This window comes from Sinocyclocheilus grahami, unplaced genomic scaffold (genome assembly GCF_001515645.1).
Source record: "Sinocyclocheilus grahami isolate Dianchi unplaced genomic scaffold, SAMN03320097.WGS_v1.1 scaffold64.1, whole genome shotgun sequence".
NCBI classification, from domain to species: domain Eukaryota; kingdom Metazoa; phylum Chordata; class Actinopteri; order Cypriniformes; family Cyprinidae; genus Sinocyclocheilus; species Sinocyclocheilus grahami.
Window position 1 is genome coordinate 84,288 of NW_015505243.1, and position 23,301 is coordinate 107,588.

A 23,301-nucleotide genomic window follows, 5' to 3' on the forward strand; every position below is an offset into this window, starting at 1 on the left:
TATATATAAATGGTTATATGGTTATATTTTTTAGATGCTTTATATGCAGATTTGTATATGCTTTGAAATATTTTTTTCTTATAAAAGACAAGATATATATATGATTACATGGAAATATATTATACTTATACATATATAGTTATATTTTATATAGATATATAGTTAAATTTTTATTGCTTTTAGATATTTCTTCCTTATTTCTTGTCTATTATATACTGTACATACATACACAGATCCCATTTGTCAGAGACCATCCATCTTTGGTTGCTGATTTGATTTTTCTGTACTTCAGAGAGATTAATGATTTGTTTTTACACTTTTGAATCGAAACTCAAGACTTTCTCATTCCAGCTAAAATGACATTGGAATTTGCCATATGTGTGACCCTTATCAGAAGATCCACACTTGCAAATGAGGTGTCCGTCAGCAAGGGACAATGACAGTCTGTGCTTTTCTTTTCCCTCCCCCCAGGTTTTCTGTGAGAAAAGCTGACAGTTGGCTATGAGCAAGTTTTGGTTTAACTTCCCCTTACCTTTGGCTGCATTATACATCACTGCAGTATGTCTAAATCATACAGGTGTGTAAAATACTACTTTTATTTATTTATTTAACAGTCTCTTTGAGCGTTTTCTGTGTTAAAGGTCACTTTTCTCTTCACTTTGTGGGCTGTATATCGAGTTTCTACGGCAGTCTAAGTGTGACCATGTTATGCATAAATTAACCCTGCATATTAAGAAGTTGCGCTGGCCTGCCACTACACTTTATGCAAATTCTAGCATTGAATATTACTGGATCTGAGATTCACTTCAATGCACTTGCATGTGCATATCAAAGCAGCAGATGTACTGTAGAGTGCATAAATCAATAAGGTCGTTCATTATCTGTGAGCGTGATTTGCATAAAATTAAATGCACTAAAATTACAGAGCATGAAAATGCGTGATTTTTTACCAATACATCGATGCTCTTACAGGGTTTTAACCCAGCATGTTGCTCAACACATTCATGCTTGGACTGTTTTTATTCCAGCTGAGAGATGATCTATAAATTGTACAGACACTCCCTGTGTTTTGTGTGAACGTGCAATACTTACAGGAATGATACAGTCATCTGACATATTCTGTTGTTTTGATATTTGTTGCTAAGAACATGATGAACCCGACAATCTGTAGCATTTCTTCAAAAATATATAAGTAAACAGTTGTTTTTGGTAACATTTGTGTGACCTTGACAGCTGTGGCCAGTGTTCGAACTATACCGTGGACTTTGGGGGAGCCCACATGTTTTTTTTTTTTATAACGGTGGGGGGGGGGGCTTGCGCATGCCTCAAAAGCGGGCTTACAATGACTTGCAAAGATACATAACAGCTACAAGTGTATGCACTACTTGCTTTATGCAAGCACTACACTCTTAAAAATAAAGGTGCTTCACGATGCCATAGAAGCACCTTTTTGTCTAAATGGTTCCATAAAGAACCTTCAACATCTGAAGAACCTTTCTGTTTCACAAAAGGTTCTTTGTGGCGAAAGAAGGTTCTTCAGATTATAAAAAGGTAAGATAGACCTTTAACAACCCAGCCACAACACATAATTGGGAATAACATGCCTGCCTTACCTTAACACAGAATCGACCACAGAGTCCAACGTTTATATTTTTTCTACGAATCTTTGAGTTAACATGTACTAAACATGAGTGGAATTTGCACCGCAGCACCCCCACACCTTGATGCTCATGACAAGAATAGCATGTATAGTTATCTTTATTGAAGTGAATTAGGTTTAAATCGCCGTCATGCATGAATGAATGATATTTTTGCAATTTTACACATAATAATCCACGATGATCACATTACACAAAACTGAAATTGCACGTCAAAATAACACGATGTCAATATTTTTTGAGACCCCCCAAAATTTCACAAATCACGTTTTCAGGAGAGCCCATGTCTTATTAAGGGGAGCCGAGCTCCCCCTAGCTCCCCCGTAGTTCGCACCCTCCTGTGGCCTTTTGTCAAATTATAAATTCATAACATTCTCAGAACTTTGGCTAATGTTCTGGCAAGGTTCTCTCAAAATTATGAACAATTGTTCTTCCAGTAACTTAACGTTTGTTCAAAGTTATCTGGTCTTTAATAATGCTCTCAGAATGTTAGAACTAAATAATTACTTGTGCATCATTCATGGAATGTTTATTTTTCCCCCTGAAACATTTTAGTTGGACATTCATCTAACGCTTTTTAAATGTTACTACTTATTCAGAAGGTTCAGAAAACATACAAAAGTTCCCATATTGTTGCTAAATGATCAAATGGAAAGTTCCATTCATAAGTGATGTTCCCATAATGTTTGCAAAATCGAAGTAAAAAGTTCCTTTCGTTCACATAACCAAGACAAAAAAAAATGTAAAGTTGTTAAAAATATTATTTAAAAAATGGACGTATGTTAACTCAATCTATCACAGACAGAACAGAATGTGCAAATAAACGGCAAGAACATATTTTTGTTATCTGGGAACGTTCTCAAAACGTCCTTTCGTTCACATAACCAAGACAAAAAAAAATGTAAAGTTGTTAAAAATATTATTTAAAAAATGGACGTATTTAAAGGATGTTTTCATAACTTAACAGGAAAGTTAGCATAATGTTCATAGAACATATTTTTGTTAGCTGGGAACGTTCTCAAAACGTTAGCACAAAAATATTATTTATACATCATTCATGGAACGTTTTTTTTTTATGTTGCTGCTTGTTTCAGAATGTTCAGAGAACATTTAAAAGTAACGTTCCCATAATGTATGCAAAATAATTCAATAGAATGTTCCCTTTGTATAAACAAGAAAAAAAAACATTTTAAAAACATTTAATAAAAATCTGGACATTTAGAACATTTAGAAAACATTCAGAAATAATGTTTTTACATTCTAATGGAAACATTAATAAAAACATCTTAGAACATATTTTTGTTGGACGAGGTTCAGCACAAAAATGTGTGGTATTCTCAAACAACTATTTTCTTAGGCTTAATATAGAATGTTTCGTATTCACTACAGTATTCCGCTTGGTGCAGTTAATGCTATGCTATTACACCTGTGAAAAATTATCTAGTGATCGTGGCTCAGGTAATTCATCAAATAATGGAGAAGATTCCGCATGTTGTCAAGTGCACTTTCAGCATTTAAAGAGCGATGGATGGTGTCTGGATCATTGTGGTAGAGTGATGCATGCAGACTGTCGCAATTTGCACTGTACAGCATCATCCTCCACATTCTAGCACTCAGAACTGGCAAGATTGGAAACTGCACTCAGCAGATTTTCTATCACAGACAGAACAGAATGTGCAAATAAACGGCACTATTAGCAGCCATGATTCTTTTTAGCAAATTCTCCTCTTGATCTGTTTTTAAACGTGCACATCATAGAAAACAGGACTATTTGCACACTTTTTAAATAAATGTCATGCCATTCCTCAGACCAATTATTGAAATTAAGAAAAAAACAAAAACGTTGGTTTCTTCAGAAATCATCACAGTTACGGCATCACAACTATGAGCACATGACCACATAACTAAATGTTAAAGGGTTAGTTCACCCAAAAATGAAAATTAGGCTACGTTTTACTCACCCCCGAGGCATCCTAGGTGTATATGATTTTCTTCTTTCAGACGAATCCAGTCGGAGTTATATTAAAAATTGTCTTTGATCTTTCAAGCTCTATCATTGCAGTCAGCAGGTGTTGCATTCACCATATAATCATGAGTAATAAATAGCACAATAAAAATGCTTCCTGGCTTTAAGCAAAGATGAGAACCGCTGATTTATATTATTGTACAGAGGGAAAAATTATATTCAATAAGACACATTTTCTTAGTTGGACAAGACCGGTGTTTGTAAAATGAATGATCATTATTCCGTATCTCTCTCTGTGAACCTTTAGCTTTGGCGGTACATGTGACATCCACAGGACCACAGACGGTCAAGAAAGCTCAGGGGGAGAGTGTTACTCTGGACTGCACATACACCGTGGATGCCTCAGATATAGGAGACCTGGACATTGAGTGGACACGCGTCAGTCAAGACATGACCCAGAAAGATGAGATGGTGAGAGAGTGCTGAGGATACAGAATGGAGATTAAAGCACATCTTGTATTGTATTGGCTTGTTACTGGCATCTTTAAGAAACAGGAAAAATGAAAATGGATCCGACTTCTTTCGAAAGCATCAGAATATGATTAAAATACACTTCTTAAGATGTTTCTCAGTAGGCATAATTGGCAATGTGGAGCCAGTCTCTAAAACTATTTTAAATAGTTCATATCAGAATTCTTTTTTTTATTAACTAAAACCAAAATGTACTAAATTAAGAAACTTTTATTAAAAAATAATTTGTTACTGTAGCTAGTTCTCATTTACATTTAGTATAAGTTGAAGTAAAAGGATAAATATAAAATTTAAATCTAAATTTGAAATAGAAATGAAAAAAAATATATAGACACACACATATGTGTGTGTAAAATACAATGACAAAAGTGCAACACACAAAAGGAAATATTAAAATAAAAAATAATTCCAAATATTAATATGAACTATTATAGTTCAACAATACTATTGGTATTACAGGTAACTAAAACTAAAATGATACTTAAAATAAAATTAACGTTAATTGCATTAAAATAAAATATAACGATTATTTTTATTTCTGCTAGTTGCCAAGGTAACATTTCTCATTTAGTTTCACTTAGTAACTTCATACACTAAAATAAATCATCATATAAATCATAAGCTAAAACCAAAATAAAAATTAATAAAATTATACTGACAGTAAAAAAACAAATAAAATGACAAAACACAACAAAATTACAAAAATTAACTAGAATTTAAATTTAAAATATAAAAAAAATCATTCTAATTTATTTTAGAAAATAATGTGAATTCTCATTTTGTGCTGACTTTAAAGTTAAAATTAAAAAATTAATAAAAATAAAAATATTAATATAGTATCTTAATCATACTAAAATAAGACTGACTGGTACTAAATGGTAATGGCACTAAAATAACACTCATATCATTTGAGAGACTGGAATATTTTCACACTGAATGACCATTTAAAATGAACTAGGAAGAAGGAAGAAAGGTGCAAAGAAAGCATGCGGTGCAGCTTTTCTTTACGTAACATCTGGCATGTTTGATAAGACAAGAATGTAGGAATGTGTTCTCAGCTCCAAAGAGATCACAGTCTCCACCTCATCAATCATATCATCTTGATGGATTTTGTAATTTCCTCCCATTTCTACCTTGTCCAAACTGCTTAACCTCAGGCTTTCCTGGGATGCGTGCGGAGATTCAGAGAAATCCCTGCATAAGGCTCCGTCTTAATGACGGCAGGTGGTTAGACCTGTTATATTAGATAAGACTCGCTGAGCTGTGTTTCTCTGTCTGACAGATCTTATCTTACACTGGAGGGAAACAGTACCAGCTAGGAAGCCCAGACCTGATGAGTCGCTTGAAGTTTGTTGGCGACCCGAGCCGTGGTGATGCCACGGTCAGCATTTCCAGCGTCAAGGTCTCAGACACAGCCACGTACCAGTGCAAAGTGAAGAAGACACCTGGCATCGATTCGAGGAAAATCACTTTAGTAGTGCTGGGTGAGGACGTGCTCATTCTGTGACTCTGCTGACCGGTTCTGACACTCTTATCAAGATAACGGGTTTCTGTTTTACCGGTTCTCTCCACCCTAGCCTGCCCCTTTCATCCAGTCGCTCACGATGACATGACTGGAATGGTAGGTGGAGTGGATGCTCCTTGTTCACATCGGACTTCTGTTTTCTTCTGGTAACCTTGGCCAAACCCCGCCACCTCGTCTGTGTAGAGACTCAATGATTTACACCCTCTTGTAAATCTCTGGCTCAGTGCTGTGAGCCTTTAAGAGTGGTGTAACTATGGTTTTGGAGTTTTGGATGAGTTTGTTTCTATTTGATTCAAAAAAATATATAATTATTCCCAATTTTCTGGTTTAGTATTTTTTTCAGACTATTCTAGTTTCAGGTTAGTGTTTTATATATACACACACACACACACGTCCCACACACACAAAGAGTGGTCATAAAAAAGAATCACCCCCCTTTAAAATGATCACATTTTGTTGCTTTGCAGCCTGAAATGAAGACGGACAAAGCTTTTGTTTTATCCAGCTGTATTTACTCAGTGCAAGTTAAAACATCCAAGTGAAAGATATTACGCCAGCATAATAAAAAATAGAATCACTGATTTGGAAAAAGGATCTTCCGCTTGTGTCAGTGTTTTGTTGAATCACTTTTGCTTTAATTACAGCCTTTAGTCAGTTGGGATTTGTCTCAGTCTCTACTAACTCTGCATATCTAGACTTGGCAATATTTGCCCACTCTTCTTTGCACAACTGCTCAAGTTCAGTTCAATTTGATGGCGAGCGTTCAAATCATTCCACAGATTTTCAGTGGGGTTTAAGTCTGAGCTCTGACTAGATCATGCAAGGACATTTACCTTTTTCTCCTTCAACCACTGTGTGCTCAGTTTTGCTGTGTGATTTGGTTATCTTTCACTTGGATGTTATAACTTGCAATGAGTAAATACAGCTTGATAAATAAAAACTGTGTTCGTCTTCATTTCAGGCTGCAAAGCAACAAAATGTGATGATTTTAAAGGGGGGTGATCCTTTTCTGTACCCACTGTGTGTGTGTGTGAGAATATTTAGAGACATGTTTAGAGTTCAAATCGGAAATCAAAAATAATTATAATTTTTAATTAATAGATATTAGAGCCATGTAAATGTATTTTAGGTTTTTGTTCAATATTAGATTTTTTTCCACTTGACTAAAAATTATTTGTAATAATAACAAAAAATAAATACTTTTATAGTTAAGATTTTGAATTAGTTTTTCATTTTATATTTTCTATATTTATTTTATTTATTTTCAATTCAGTTTTATTTTATTTAAAGTGAGTGTCAACATGAAAGTGCATTTGCAACCTACTGTACTTAAATGTGACTCATTTCTATGTGAACCTGGATATGAGTAAAAAAAAATGAGTAGGACTTGATTTTTATCTGAGGAATAAATTAGATGGTTAAACTGGAGCTGTACACAATAATGCAGTCAGGCCTGCATGTGAGGTTTAAGAATGTAGGTCAAATGTCATAAAGTTAATGCATCAGCCATGTGATTTTGTCCATGACGTCCGATTCTTTTTCTTTTGGTTTCTTTCAGTAAGACCTTCGCCCCCTAAATGCTGGGTGGAAGGTAGTGAGGAGAAGGGCGGAACCGTTTCGCTCCGCTGCAAATCTTCCCAGGGTTCATCTCCTCTAAAATATGCATGGACGAAAGAAAGCGTAAACCTGCCACCAACTGCAACACAGAGTGAGTCCCACCTCTCAGGTCCACACAGGTCTAGTGCAACACTACTCAGCAAATATTCAAGCGAAGGTTTAATATTTGGTACCGCTTGAATAACCTGTAGCTTCAGGCCTGGGTGTTGTCAAGCCACATACAGCTGCTGAAGATGAAAACAAAAACATTTTTTGGAGCCTCATAGCAACCAAACAAGTTTATCTGTGCAATCTGCTGTAAACGACACTGCAGGGTCTGGGTCTTTCGCAGTGCTGCACATTCTGAATGGCTCTTTTGTTTGAAGATCCCCAGACTGGAGAGCTGCTAATCAGAAACCACAGCGAGAGCTACACAGGGAGGTACCTTTGTGAGGTCAGCAATGAAGTAGGCACTGAACAATGCACATACGCCCTTCAAGCATATAACCGTAAGTATGGGTGGATTTGGAATGTATTTGCACACCTAATGCCGAGTTCACACTGCACTATTTTAGCCCGATTTTTCACTCGCCGACAGGTTTTGAGAAATCGCCGACAAATGCCCAAAATCTGAGGAAAATCAGTGCTCGTTCACGCGAGTGACAATCACGCAGTGTGAATTATCAAAGACGCGATCTGAGGGAATCGCCGATACGTCGCCGACGCCCGTGAAATATTTGGCATGTTAAATATCTGGAGCTGTCGGCGATTCACAATCAAGCTGTGTGAAATGAGTTCTGACTGAAAAACACATCGGCGATGACCTACAGCCAATGAGAGACTAAGATACAGGGCAGCGGGAAGTTCGGGGAGGAGTTATATGAAACGTAGTTTGCGGACCAGTGTTGCCAAATCCGCGATTGCCACTGGTTGTTTTTTATGTCAACAGGTTGAAGCGACCCCAATAACTTGATATTTAGGCCCTGGAATGTGAATTGTACCAGGAGAACCCCGCCAAACAAAATTTGTATTTTACCCCCCAATGCGATTTTTACTGGGGGACCCCCTCGAAAGCAATTGGGCTATTTTCAGGCTAGTTTTGAGTAGTAATTGGGCGGGTTTTGAAGCGAAAACCTGGCAACCCTGCACCAGACAGAGCTGTCGGCGATTCTTCCTATTGTGAAGTCATGCAATGTGAAACCCCCTGTCGCCGATCCATCGTGCAGTGTGAACACAGCAGCAACTGAATGCTACCCCAGATAGTCACACAGTGTGAAAACAACGGCGAGCCGACAAGCTTGAAAATCGTGCAGTGTGAACTCGGCATAAGCTTCACTTAACATCTGAATGTCAGTGCATCAGGCAAAATGTCAAATCGAGTGGCATTTATCTGACAGAAAAACAGCACAGCACTTCTTTTTTTTTTGGTCTGTACCAGATATGGGTGTCATGTCATACACTATTTTTAATATGACTGAATTTGTATTTAACGTGATCGCAATTTAATAAAACCAGTTATTAATTTCAACGCTTTTATTTCCAAGGTTATTCAAACAGCGAATGAATTATATATAGAAAGCGAGTGAAGAACATTTACATTATCAAAGCACGTCATCACTAACTTCAGTTTAAAGTTAAATCACTCTCAGAAAACTCTTGTTATAATCAATGAAGCTGTCTACACTATGAAACAAATTTCTGTCTTACTTGGTACATACATTTGCTTTGTTGTTATTTTGAGAGAATTGTACAAAACTCCGGCGTTTCAGCGATGACTCATCTGGATGCCTCTGATTGGCTGCTGCATTCGTAGGCTAAACAGAATCGTGTGTGATTGGTCATAATGCATAACACTGTAAAAACTACTAAAAGGAAATGTGACGCAACATGATTTAAATTGAATGCCGCAGTCAACACTTTTAATTTTATTTTTACTTTATTCGCGATAGCCGTAATATATTTAGTTTAAAATCTTTTTTTTCTTGACCAATTTGGTGATAAAAATGACCAAAATACCAGCTGATTTAAAGACATTGAGCAAAAATGGCTACAAATGTGATGTTGGTGAAAAGAAAAGATCATGAGACTTTTGACACGCAGATGCTAATTGATTTGATGCCATTTAGACATTTTTATCTATTATATAAGTGGTTTAAGTATCCAAATAATTCCCCAGATTATTTCATAAAATTAATGATTTTGTGAAACCTCTGCAATTTCAGATTAAATGTTTCTCAGGTTAAGAGTGAGCCACTTCTCTACATAATCAGCTGTCTTTTATCTGAATCTTTTATCTCTAGCAACCAATAAAGTGGGAGTGATTGTGGGAGCTGTGATTGGTGCATTGCTGTTGCTGCTCCTCCTCCTTTTGCTGATCTGGCTCCTGATTTGCTGTTGCAACAAGAGGCGCTATGAAAAAGAGGTTGCCAATGAGATCAGGTGAGATATTGCTGGTTTATAGAGGCCCGGTTTCAAAGACAGGGCTTAGCCTAAACCAGGATTAGGCCATAGTTCAATTAGGACATTTAAGTAATTTTTATAAACGTGCCTTAGAAAAAAAACATGACTGGTGTGCATCTTGAGACAAAACAAAGGCACTGATATATTTTAAGATCAGTCAGTGTGAGTTTCTTTCATTTGAAACAGCTCAGACTTACATTTTAGTCTAGGATTAGGCTTAAACCTTGTCTGTGAAACTGGGGGAAAGTGAAATAATATTTCCTTCATTTGAATTAAATCAAAATGAGGGAATTAATTAGTACAATGTAGCCACGTTGTATGAAAACAAGGAAACAAATTAATAAGATTTTGGAACAAATTCTTAATTTGTGACCACGATTTAGCTAAAAGAAGATAATGAATTGTTTAAATGAGGAAACTAATTCTCAATTTTTGGGAAACAATTCTTAGCCGTGATAAATTATATTTTTGTCTGCATGCATCGGTTGTTGATTCAATGTTGAAATGTGGGTGTTGCATTTAAAAATGGAGGCAGATGAACGTGAGCTTGCAGGGGCGGGTGATTGGAGAATGATTGGAGTAGTCTGGCTTATGTCATCAAATGTCGTTTTCACCAGAAGGTCCAGCTATATATACTTTTTAATTATGAGCCGAAGTGTGAACATGCATTATTAATGCCTTTGCTGTCTCTATTCCAGAATATTAAGACAAGACACCACAGGTGAATAGGGTCAAATTTGAACTAATTGACATCACCATACTTTACAAGATGATTAAGACAACTGATTTGTATTACAAGTTTCAGAAATCTTGTTTTTTAAATATGCAAAAATAGATAGGAATATAACTGTAAAGTTTGGTAAATGTAAGTGCTGCTAAATTGTTGATTTCTGGCTCAGTGCATGAGGAAAAAAACTCATTTGGAATGACTTTTAAAGATACATATTATAATTTAAACATAATTTTCACAAAAGGTTTATGTTCAAATGGACATATATTCTCCTGAAATGCAAAAAGTTGACAAATGAATATCTTGTAAAAAAAATTTAAAAATTAATAAATTGGACATATTCCTCCAACCACTCACATGCAAAAAAATTCCTTGGTTCTGTACAAATCACACAGGCTAAATTACATATTTTGGCTTAAAAAGGGTGAAAATCGCCAACTTTTTTGTAGCACTTTTTTGTGGCACTATTTTTTGTACAACATAAAAACTTTATTTCAATTTCTAAGTTCAGTTGCTGCTTGAAATTTATGTATAATCAACTTGATTGTACAAGTCATATCAACTCAAATGACATTAAACTGATTTCCATTTTTTTTTTTACAATAATCATGGACCTTAATTATCAAATGTAAAAATAAAAATTGCATTCAAAGTCTTTTTGAGTATGCCAAAAGTTCCCGGATGGTCTACTATTTCAGGTCGATTTTTGAAGTGTGGATCTGTGCACACTCTAATGGTTAAAATTGCCCACAATCCATTGCGCTTTGGTGAAGGATTCGGTCCAGAACTACAAACACAAATAAAACGCGTTAGAAAAACTACAAACGTGGCGGATGCGTGAGATCGACGGTAGGAGAGGTTTACAAAAAGAGGGTTGAGTTACTAATGCTGCGTTCAAGTCCTCCTGGGACGTTCGTACTTACGAGTTGACAAGTTGTAATTACGATGTCAGGTGCGTTCAAGTCAGTTTAGTTTGTAATAAATTACAAGAAAATACAACAGGGTCTGCATTTTTTTACTTGGATTTCAACTGCGTTACAAGAACATGACCAATTTAAGTTTAAAGGACAACTAAACTATCAATTTAAACAAAACTTTACCGTCAACTACAGACGTTGCATCCATCGAGTCCGCCATGTTTCTCATTGACACGCCCCCAACTCAGAAACTCGGGGCTTAAAGAAAATTGAGTTTCCCACTCGTAATAACGACTTTGTGGTGGCGTGCAACTTGTAAATATGATCTATCCGACATGACTTGAACGCACCATAATAATCAACATTTAACCTGGTAAAAAAATATTTATTTATTGTTATCCGTGTTATTTTTCATCTGCAACAGCAATGTGAACTTTTATAAACATCCATTTGGTCGTTAACTTTTAAATGCCTCATTATGCAGAAAACATGAGCAGAGTTCTCCGCATGAAAGACCCGCGACTGGCAGCTCAACGAGCTACTTCTTTTCTCTCCAGTACGGTAGAAAGTTAAATTAAATTAAATGTGGAGGATGTTAACTGTGACAGGATGATGGACAGGCCAGTTTACAGTGACAGGGTGCGTGTAACGGGTGCGACAGAGCGGTCCTTTAAAGACGCAATTGTGTGATATGATAGTATGTCCCAAAGCGTGCCTACTCTTCTACTACACACTCAAAAGTGTGTACTTTTTCTTCACCAAAAGAGTACATACTTTAAAGGCGTAGTATAAGTAGGCACATTGGGACGCAGCATCAAAGTGGGCGGAGCCGGCCGTCGCCATCTTGGCAGCTCCCGGATAATCGAAAATGGGCAAAGAGGCGGGAGCTGGTTGCTGAAACCACGCCCACCTAGCTCGACGGCGGTGACAGCAGCGGCAATCCACCTGTCACTCAAGTGGCCACTCCCTTAATTATGCAGAACTTTAAGGCTTAATATAATTTAAACAGATGAGTTTTAAAAAAAATTCACCCCCTCACAGTTGTCATGAAGGGCAAAATTAGCTATATAGACCAAAACCACTTTTTGTACCAGGCTGTAAACATATTTGTTTCTGCTGTAAAGTTGGGCGTTTTAACATGGGGAGTCTATTGGCGCTTTTCCACTGCGTGGTACGACTCGGCTCGGTACGGCTCAGTACGGTACGGCACGGCTCGGTACGGCTCGGGTTGCATTTCCACTGCAGTTCAGTATCGCTTTAGAGTGGGCGGGATTATTCTCATGTCGTTATAGTTGCGCCGCCTCTACTGCCGCGATTCCTAAAAACCGTTTTCATTCCGCGTCGCCCCATCAAGCTCTCGCTGGATCCGCTCCTCTGCTATCAACGAGAGGAACGTCTGTTCTTCCGCAACAGGGGGAACAGCCACTTTTTGGTTGTTAAAAAAAGGTGCACTCGTTCAAAACAGTTGCGTTCGATCCTTCGCTGGCTGTGCTGATTTAAATGTAGTGGTTCAGTTGTGTTTGTGTCGCAAGTTCAGTGACGCAGGTAGTGACGATTCTCTCCGGCCAATCCGTGATCAGCAGAGTTTACACGTCACGTTTTGGTAACGGTACGGTATGCTTGGAACCCCAACCGAGGTGGTACTAAAAAAAGTACCAGGTACCAGGTACTGTACCCAGTGGAAAACCCCCCAAAAGTGAACCGTACCGAGCCATACCGTGCCGTACAATGCAGTGGAAAAGCTCCATATGGGACTGACTCCCTTTGGAGCCAGCCTCTAGCGGCCAGTCGATGAATTGCAGTTTTAGTCACTTCCGTGTTGGTTTCACGAGAGAGACGGGGAGGTTGCCACTTGCTACATGCTCAATAGATTCCCTTCAGCAGTGGAAGTACACGTTTAGCTCATAGTTGAAGAATGTCTCACAATAAATCATGGGTAAATACCTGACTAATCAGCAATACTAGTTATTCATTATCCACAACCACACCCAATAATGATTCTCTCAACTGGATAAATCCCAAATATATGTGTGTGTCCTCTTTCTACTTCGGCTATAAATATATATTTGGCTAACATCAAGTGACATGTTCCTTTCCTCTACCGTATTTTAGGGAGGACGCTCCAGCTCCAGAGAGTCGCCCGGGAAGCCGTAACTCCAGCTTCCGTTCTGTACTGAATTATCACGTCCATCCAGGGATCCATTACAGCTCTGTGGGCAAAGCCGATGTCACACGGGCCGTATCCGGTCGCAGCAGTACCCACACCGAACGCAGCAGAGGCCAAAGAGAAGCCAGCATGTTTGCATCTGATCACAGGCCTCCGCTCAGATATGACAGCAGATATGGATACCCCGTTTAACCACCAACATCCTGCCAGGGGACACAGCAATGAAAAGATTAAACTCACTCAAAAGATGCAATACTGTGCAAGACCATGGCAAGATTGGAGGACATTAAAACTGCACAGAAGAATATTCACATTTGTGAATATTCCTAAAGTTCAGGATAGAGATCTGCTAATATGTGTGTATAGTTGTGTCGATGTATTTTTGTATGATTTTTTTTTTATAAACATTTAGGTGAAATGTGGTCATGGTAATTTGAATATATTAAACTAACAAGCCTTTTAACTGCTTTATAACAATAAATTCAGTCTTTTAAGATTGATAGTAAGAGATTTAACACGTCATCTGAGTGGTTGTTTACAAGGGTGATTATATAAAAAAAAATCTAATTCTATTAAAAAATTATATAAAACATTATGATATTTTTATTTGAATTTAAATTTAAAAAATTCTCAAAATTAGATTATTAAAAATAATAATAATGACTGAATTATTCATGCCACCAGACCCATATGCAAATTTTGTAATAAGAGATGTTCCTATCATCAGAGCAGTTTCAAGGACCTGATTGCACAGGACAATGTTTCAAAGCATCTTTGCAGGAAAACATTGCAATAATAATGCCTCAAATTCCATAAGGTCCTCATTTGAAAGTTCAATTAAAAGAAAATGATGCCTTTGCTATATTTTTCTGTAAACCCCAGTGAGCAAGCCAACGGTCAGGAAACAGAAAACTTCACAAGGAGTCAAGAGTAGAGAAAAAGCAAAAACCCTGGGAGAAACCTCAACTTTCCTGTCGGTTCTCTACCATCCTAAAACCTCCTTTAAAAAATCCTGAAAAACAGTTACTGTGGTATAGACACTGAAAAGCAGCAAGAAGCCTAAGTTTATGTTTAAACTAAGTATTTTTAAAAAAATGCAAGCAGATTGTCTTGTGTGAACGCCCCCTAATGGCTGAAATACAACTTTAAAATCTGAACAAATTTTTAAACACTATCATACTTTCGCCGACTTTGTAAATGGTTACAGAGAAAAACTGGAACAACTGAGGGGTACCTTTACACGACAACGACTGTAAACAATGCAGAGGTTTTTCATTTGGGTTTTTGTAAAGTTTCGCATACATTCGACAATGATCTCAAAACGATCCCAGTTCACACGGATCCACAGAAATGACTAAAAACACTATTATTCATGACAGGCCAGTAGTTGGCGATGTCACTTTTTAAAGAAACACTACACACCTGCGCACATACACATATAAGGGGTTAAGTACATACTCACAAATGCCTATAGACTGAACACGTAATACGCATGCGTGTGACATTGGTGTTATCTCAAATTTGCATTTTTTGTAGTTTACACAAAGACGATAACGGTTTCAGAAACTTCCACATTGAAAACAGTTTTCAAAGGTTTGCTTTTTCAGGCCCCCAAAACTTCATTACTGTTTAAATGATTGGTCAAAACGCATAAAAAGTTTTCAGTTTTTTTAGTTGAAAACAGTGTCTTATAAACACCCGCTGAGAGTAACACATTACCAGACTTTCAAGTTGCTCCGACCAAACTTATGTTGCTAGGAGACAAATCATAGCATAACAAATCAAAACAACACGCATTCTAAAATCAGCTCCGAATATTAATTATGTTTAAATATGTAGTGTATTCCAGCCTTAAGTTTACCTCAGATTTACAAATGACGGACTTCTGTTCACTTTTAATGTATATTCCAATTCCAAATTCCTGCAATAATTTCATCTGCTGCAATAATGTCTTTGATTTGTTAATGGGGTCATAGGATGCCCATTTTCCACAAGTTGATATGATTATTTAGGGTCTTAATGAAAAGTCTGTAACATAGTTTGGTTAAAATTTCTCAGTGGTAGTGTAAAAAACAAATTTTTTACCCTGTCAAAAACAGCTCTTTTCAGAGCAAGCAGATTTGTAGCATTTCCCTTTAAATGTTAATGAGCTCTGCTGACCCCGCCCCTCTCTTCCAAGCCGCTCTCAGAGAGATGGTTTACTTTAGCTGCATTCATCGTGAAACTTGCTAATTAGCACATTATTAGGAAAAACCTTACACTCACTTCTTCTGTAGATGAGGCTGGATCACGAATGATTCGCGCGACCATAGATGCATTTAGGCAGATCGGGGGCGCATTCCCTTCAGAAACAAACATAATCCACTGCATCTTCAGCGGCTCAGATGTCGGGAGTAAATGACGACTGCTATGTTCATTATTACAGCCAACAACAGAACACCTCAATCGCTTGTTAGGAGTCATTCTTGTCTACATCTGCTCCGGCGGTGAAACAATGGCGGACTGATGACAGTCACTCAGGGCGGAGCTAAGGTAAGACGCCAGTCCAGTCTGTGCTGAAACGCTACTGTCAATCAAACTATCGTGGGAGGGGCCTGTCTGTGTGACGTCACACAGACAGGCATCTGAGATCGGCTCGATTTGAGAAAGGGTAGTAGATTAACAAACAAAAAAACACTGGGTGGATTTTTATCATTTTAGGGTGGTTGTGTACACACACTGCCAACACACATTTCAGTTCAAACAACTTATATGACCCCTTTAAATATTTAAATATTGACTGAAATTTCATCAAGGGAAACAGGCACATTTTCATTCTCCAGTTTGCAAAGGAGTGTTCATTTTGTGTAACTGATATATACACTAATTAGTCTTTGATAATATATTGAATTTGATTTTATTTTTATATGTTGTTTTGACTTCAATTTTATAATTCTTTTGTGTTTTGTCATTTTTGCGTTTAAAAAAAATGGTATTTTAAATACAGTTTTTACTAATTTGTATTTATTATTATAGTTTTATATATTTATATAGTTTATTTAGATTTACTTAAAGTTAAACGAAATGAAAATTAGAAATGTTGCCTTGGCAGCTAGCTGAAATAACTTTTATATAAGTAACTTTTATGTGTAGATTTAGATTTAATCAACAATAATAATCCAGCTGCATGGTGGAGGTTGCATTCGCAAAGGCCTCTGTTTCTAATATGTTGTTTTTTGTTGCTGGCTAACTGTTTTTCCCTTGTGATGCACCTGCATTGACAAGCATTCAGTTCAACTCAGCAGTGTGATTTGGAGATGATGGGAAGGAAATTGTTTGCTCTGTTTGATTTGCATCTGCCTCTAATAGGCAGGTCAATCAATGCATTGCAGTGATAGTTTTGTGCAAGAGCGCCCCCGGCTTGGGTGTCACTAGCCCTCCTGGTGGCTGTTCAGCTCGTCAATTTTTTCTTTTCTACTTTTCTCACAGCGTTGTTTGACTAAAAACCTCTGATTATGGGGAAATGTTTCTGGACTAAGGGATGGAAAATCAGAAGTGTGTGGGAGAACGACATGAAAAGATGTTTGTGAAATGAAATTAGCGCATTTACACGGCGTGTTTCAGGAACACATACACAGTGCTATTCTCTTTGTGAAAGACTGAACGCAGATGAATTCACATTTAATTGCACAAAGCGAAGACGATTGTCCTTGCCATGGTTCATTAGACACGAAAAATCAATATTCTGATGCATAGAAAACAATGTTTTGAAAGAAAGAGTACAGTTATTTTCCTTGCAAACCATCATTTTTACACCAGCTTGATTTTCTGAAATAAACACGAGCAAAATCATAGCATTCTGGGTGGTTGCCAAGACGGTTATGCAGTTGCTAAGGAGTTTTTTTAGTCTAATAGCTTATTGCTAAGTGGTTGCTAGGAAGTTATTTTAAAGAGTCCACCTTCATGCCTCATATTCGGGTCTCTTCAATGTACATCTGATGGGTTTTTATTGTTTTTGTTTTTTTGCCCGCCAGTAAAAAAAAAATGGTGCGTGATTGCTTTAAAAATAACAGCACGCAATGTGTGTCATTATTCACAAACGGTGAGAGATGAGCTACTAGATTGTGTGTTGGCTGTGCAGTGATTCACTGAGACAATTTCTAGAATTTGTATCTGATTTCAATCCAGCAGAATCACTTAAGGGCATTTAGTAAAGCGTGACAGTATCCAATAAGAGCCACACAAAAAAAAGTAATGGTTTCCTAACAAGAAATTATGTTTTTGTGAGATAAATTCTGCTGTGATAGATCAGGTTTTATCTGCTCATCTGTTGTTTCATGGCTCATTCCTGTTCCTGTAGCATTTGAACTCTATAACTATGCTCGTGTTGTTATTAAAGAAATATTATGGCTTGATTATTTACACAATGGTAGAAAAATGAACAGGATGATTCTGAGGGCTGACAGTGGATATCAACTTGATATTTTGATATTATCATAATGATTTCTATTGTTTTAGCTTTTTTAAAGTGACGCAAACTGCCCCAAATTCTACAGAATTCATCGAATCCATGCTAATATTTGCTGATTTTTGTGCTGTGGCTGATTGTCCCTCAGAAATGATGTCACTTCCTGAAAGATGATGTCAGTAAGACACTTTTTAGTTAAAGGGATTTTAGAAAGAAAACCTATAAATGACATAAACAAATGTTTGGAGCAGAGAGAGCAAATGATCAAACTGAAATATTTCCTAATAAATAGCCTGTTTCCATGTTAGAAATGAACACCCACACACGTGAAATGACTTTAAATCCTTAGTTTAAAGTGAAATTATAATTAAAGAAAACTAATTAATATGACTCCATCTTTTAAAAATAGTCCATTTCATATTTTATCCAGTGTGTCAGGATATGCTATGATGAGGACATGAAAATGTACCATTAATCTTATTCAAAAGGAACTCTAGTTGTGTGCTTGACCAATTAAATCACTTTTGTATCAGTCGAAATGAATTCATTGTGATGTATCATTGAATACCCATAACAGCTTTCATTTGGATTCACAAACAGAATACTGTAGGTTCTCCTGATTATCCGAGGCTTTAATCCATCAGATCTGTGGGTAAAATGTCAGGGTCATCTAAGTATTCTCTCTATCAGAGGAAACCGACTGCTGGGTTACTAAGGAAGCGGGAAGACGTTTGGCTTAAGGCAAGGACCGCTGGCGATGTTTGAATGTTTTCAACAATATTAACAGAGAGTACCGAAGTTCGTCAAGAGCAACGTGCTTATGTTGGCCGCGTTATCTGCTGCATGTTAAACAGCCAGATTCCAATTTAGGCGCATGGTGCATGTGAATGTCAGGCGAGCTATATTTGTCTTGTGAATGAGGTGCGAGTCTTTCTCAGGACTCCATCTTCTCGTTGTGTTTCGGTGGTATGTGTGCCAGTCAAATGAAACCTCTGGACATCCAGGATGCATTAGCACAGGAAGGACGGATGCTGGCAAAGCACTTTGACCACCACAAAATTTGGCTTCGATTTACATTGGGCACATTTGAATAATTATACAATATGATTTCATGATGAGAACAGCAGGTTTAAGCAGATGCCGTTCAGCATATGGCATAGAAACAACGATTAATACATTTTAAAAAGTTTCTTTCCTTCCAATCTTGAATTTGCTTACAGCCTTACTAAAAATGCATTTAAAAAGGTCAGCCTCTAATTAGTTTTTTTTATCTATCTATCTTTATCTTTTATCTCTCAAATATTTAACACAATCACTGTTTTTGCTGTGAAAGAGGCAGATTTCTTATATTATTCCTCTCTCAGCCATATACTAAACGATGACCTTTAATATCCATACAGCAATATATATATATATATATATATATATATATATATATATATAAACAAAAAATAAATATGAATAATTAATAAATAATGCTTTTAAAATATAAATTTGTTAAAAATGTTTAACATTATATTAACGTAAATATATTTTCTACCAATATATTTTTGTTCACTTTGAAAATACATTTTAAAAGCATTTAAAATATATATTTTGCTCTCCATATTTACAAATGTGACGTGAAAATACATTCACATCACATTTGAAAAATAATAATTGAATTGTTTTCTATAACACACGATGAACACATAAAATCTGAATAAAAACCAGAAAAGTAACATATTTCACAATGTAAAAAAAAATTTTAAATACTAATTTTTTTAAATAAATCTAGTTTTGATCTCTTGCCTAGGCTACTGTATTGGAAATATATATTTTTTTGCTCCTGAAATACATTTAGAAATATATTTTGGTAAATGACTGTTTAAATTTTCAATTTCAAAAATATATTTCACTGAGCTTCATAACATATATTTAGCATATATTCAAAATATATTTTGTCCATAAAAACTACATTTTTGCCATACGGGATAACGCCCTTATACTGAATTGCATAAATGCTCTAATCATCAAAGTAAACACATATTGTTATGTTACCGAATTTAAATTTGTGTCTGACATCTAAAAGCTTTGTATCAGAAAGCAAATGACTCTGGCTGAATGAACACTACAGCGTTTGAATCACGCTTTTACAGAAGCCTTTTCACCGTGTTTTTATTGCTGTGCACCTGTATAGATGTGCATCTGAGTGTGAAACCCAAAATTACAAGCCCACCGGCCCCCTGATTGCCATTTGAGTTGAACCACAATGTCTGGATGGTGGTTAAAATGACTAGTCATGCTTCTGTGCCATAAAACAAGCTACTTTAAATATGGTTACGGTCAGCGTATGAAATCATCCTTCAAATCTGGCTTCATAGCTGGTGTATAAAAGTAAGTCAGCTATTGTCGAGAGCTTTCAGCACTAACCATAGCAATTCAGCTTCAAATCTCTCCCTATCATTTACTATTTCTTAAAAATTGCATTTTGCCATGACGACAGAACATCATTTTCTGGTATTTTTATCTCCTAAATGCACGAGGAGCTTGAGCACAGTGAACATGAGAGAAAATATTTGAGGCCTCCAAAACAAGGTACTGAAATGCTATTTTTGAAGAAATTCTAACTCTTTTTAGTGTGTGCTTGTTCATAGGGAAAATGTATTCATTTGGTGTATGATGTGTCAGATGTTTCTCCTAAAATTTATTTGAAGAAATGTGCGTCAATAGTTTTCATACAGCTGAAAAAAAAAAAGTCAGAACATTTGATCTTTTTGGATGAGAAATGTTTGAGTTAATGAGCTGTGATAATGAGCTCTCTGACCTTTGAGTGCAGACTTTGGTATCTTTACAGTTTTATTTTGGCATTATTTATATAGTATTTATATCTATTCATTTTTTTTTAAATTGCTTATATTTTTAGATTTTAGATTTCATTTTAATTTCAAAGTAATTTTGTTGTGAGCTTTTGTCTTTTTAAAATAGTTTTGGGGTTTCTTAATATTTCTTTTAGCTCTATTTTTTTTTTGTTTTTTTTTAGTTTTAGTAATTTTAGTACTTCACCAAAAACTTATTTTCAGTTAGTTACCAAGGGCAACGTTTCAGTTTTTCAAATGTAATTTGAATGAAATGTAAACCTAATGTATTTATTTATGAATTATAATTTTAATAGCTTTAGTTAACAATAACACTGGTTTACAGAGAACATGTATGTGTTCATATTAATTTATATATATATACACCTTTTATTTTTACATTTTCATTTTTTTGTCATTAGTTTTCTCTTAAAAAAACTGATTTAGCTTTAATTTATTTTTATTTCAGTTTTAGTCATTTTACCACTTTTATTTTATTGTAAAGTTTCCAATGTAACATTTATAATTTTCATTGAAGTTTTTCATCTAACATTTATATTTGACTTCATTTCAATGACTGAAAACTATTTTTAATACTTTTAGTGAACAATAACAACACTGTTTGACAGATCTTTTCTGAAGCTCTAGAGATACACAAGATCACTGGGGTCTTTTTCTCAGGAGAAACATCTAAAGATCTACATGTAATCTCTCTGCAGATTTAGGCTATGTCCACAGACTCCACATGAAGCCAGAGCTTTCCCTATCCGATCTATTTTTCCCCTCGTCTCAAGAAATATCTGCGTCCACACGAAACCACAAAGCCGATACAAAACGATGTAGTATACATGCCAGACCAGCATGTGGCGCTGTAATTCTGCCACAGAGATACACTAAAACGGAGAAGAAGACTTGGACAATGGGCATAAACCTTGCACGCGGTATACAAACGAACATGGAACAATGCATTTATTAATCTGTTAATGTTAGTTAATAAAAAGACAATCGTTCAGTGTTTGTTCGTGTTTTTGTTGCTGTTACGTGACGTAGCTGACTCTGACTAGGGGCAAGACGTGGGCTGATGTGAGACGTCTTCGTTTCAGAAAATATACGGATTCGCTGTCCACACGAAAACGCAAGGGTGGCGTTTTCAGATTTATCCACTCTGGGACCCGGTTTCAAAAAATATCGGTTTCACTCTCCCAAAACGCCGGATCCGTGTGGACGAAATGCCTATACGATACAAAATGTATGGGTATACAGCTAAATGCATCTCCGTGTGGACGGGGCCTTAGTACTGCATTAAAGAGATCTCTTTTTCTTTCCTATGTTTGTTTATGTAAAGATCGCAGAGGGCAATCGATCATGCTGTCGTCCTTGGACAAACTCGTGGCCTGGGTGCTGACAGGCTTCTTGGCGATTCTCACCATCTTCTTCAACATGTACCTGCTTCTGATCAACCAGAGGAACTACCGAAAGAGCACAAAGCACAGACTGAACCCGGCCGACTTTATAATCACGGCCATCTCCCTGGCCAGTATGTCCCTGCAGGTTCTCACGTACTTATGGCAGACGCTGGATGTGATCGACACCGTGTGCAGCATCAGCTTAGCGGGGGCCATCCTGCTGGTGCTCATCTTCAGCCTCAAGTTCATCATATTCTGGAGCACGGCGTTCCTGACCTTCTACTACGGCACTAAACTGGTGGTGGAGCCTGTCCACTGCTACACGCGCATCCAGGAGGTCATCGTCAAACACGTCCACACGGCCCTGGCGGTGATCGTCGTGAGCGGCTTCGCCAATTGTGTTCCATTGCTGAGTGTGTTGACCTACTACAACGGCACCACCAGTGGGTTGAGCGATTGCGGGTCCATCATGCCCACCGACATGACCGGACTCGCCTACATCTTCTACTACGTGATCATCTCTGATATCGTTCCAGGAATAATAATGGTCAAATGCAGCATTTCCATCTCGTACCACCTGGCGAAACATCTTCTGGACATGAAGGCCAGCTCCAACGGAGCCCACGGGCCCAAGCTCGGCACGCAGATGCGGGTCATCAAGATGACTCTCAGTTTGGTGGTCGTGTACGTGGTCTTCCTGATCGTGGACATCTTCACGCAGATGACGGTGGTGCTGATGAGGCAGAACACACTGGCTCTGACCATTCTCTTCGCCAGCATCTACACCACAGTCAGCGCGCTCGTGCTGGTCTACGGGAAGAAAAGCTACTGGAAGGAACTGATCGCAACGTATAACCTCTTTTTAGACGAGTACCCTTGTTTGAGCAGCTTGAAGGTCGAAGAGGTCAAAACAGAACCGCATGAGCACAGCCATGGGCACTAAGCTTGATAGAAATTATATAGTTGTGCAATTTTTCCTGAAAAGACCTAGTGATAAATCTTCACTGCATGCAGACAATCAGATCTTAAAATTATCTACAGGGGGGGGGGGGGGGGGGGGC

At 37.1% G+C, this 23,301-nt stretch overlaps 2 protein-coding genes across 3 annotated transcripts in view; both read left to right on the forward strand.

Annotated features, from left to right (window-relative positions):
• Window positions 1-13,973, forward strand: part of LOC107584864 (coxsackievirus and adenovirus receptor homolog) — an 18,322-nt gene extending 4,349 nt beyond the window's left edge. For both annotated transcript variants that reach the window (XM_016271624.1, XM_016271623.1), the window contains 7 exons: window positions 472-577; window positions 3,932-4,095; window positions 5,438-5,639; window positions 7,239-7,388; window positions 7,663-7,785; window positions 9,577-9,715; window positions 13,496-13,973. In XM_016271624.1, the coding sequence (XP_016127110.1) occupies window positions 502-577; window positions 3,932-4,095; window positions 5,438-5,639; window positions 7,239-7,388; window positions 7,663-7,785; window positions 9,577-9,715; window positions 13,496-13,742 (1,101 nt within the window). In that variant the 5' untranslated portion in view covers window positions 472-501 and the 3' untranslated portion in view covers window positions 13,743-13,973. The remainder of the gene's footprint in view (window positions 1-471; window positions 578-3,931; window positions 4,096-5,437; window positions 5,640-7,238; window positions 7,389-7,662; window positions 7,786-9,576; window positions 9,716-13,495) is intronic.
• Window positions 13,974-22,199: 8,226 nt separating this feature from the next.
• On the forward strand, window positions 22,200-23,183 carry LOC107584865 (uncharacterized). The gene has a single exon (XM_016271625.1). The coding sequence runs from the start codon at window positions 22,200-22,202 to the stop codon at window positions 23,181-23,183; it is 984 nt and encodes a 327-aa protein (XP_016127111.1).
• Window positions 23,184-23,301: the final 118 nt, after the last annotated feature.

Bases quoted from the DNA above. Each gene is read 5' to 3' on its own strand.
- LOC107584865 (XM_016271625.1), top strand. From the start codon at position 22,200: ATGCTGTCGTCCTTGGACAAACTCGTGGCCTGGGTGCTGACAGGCTTC.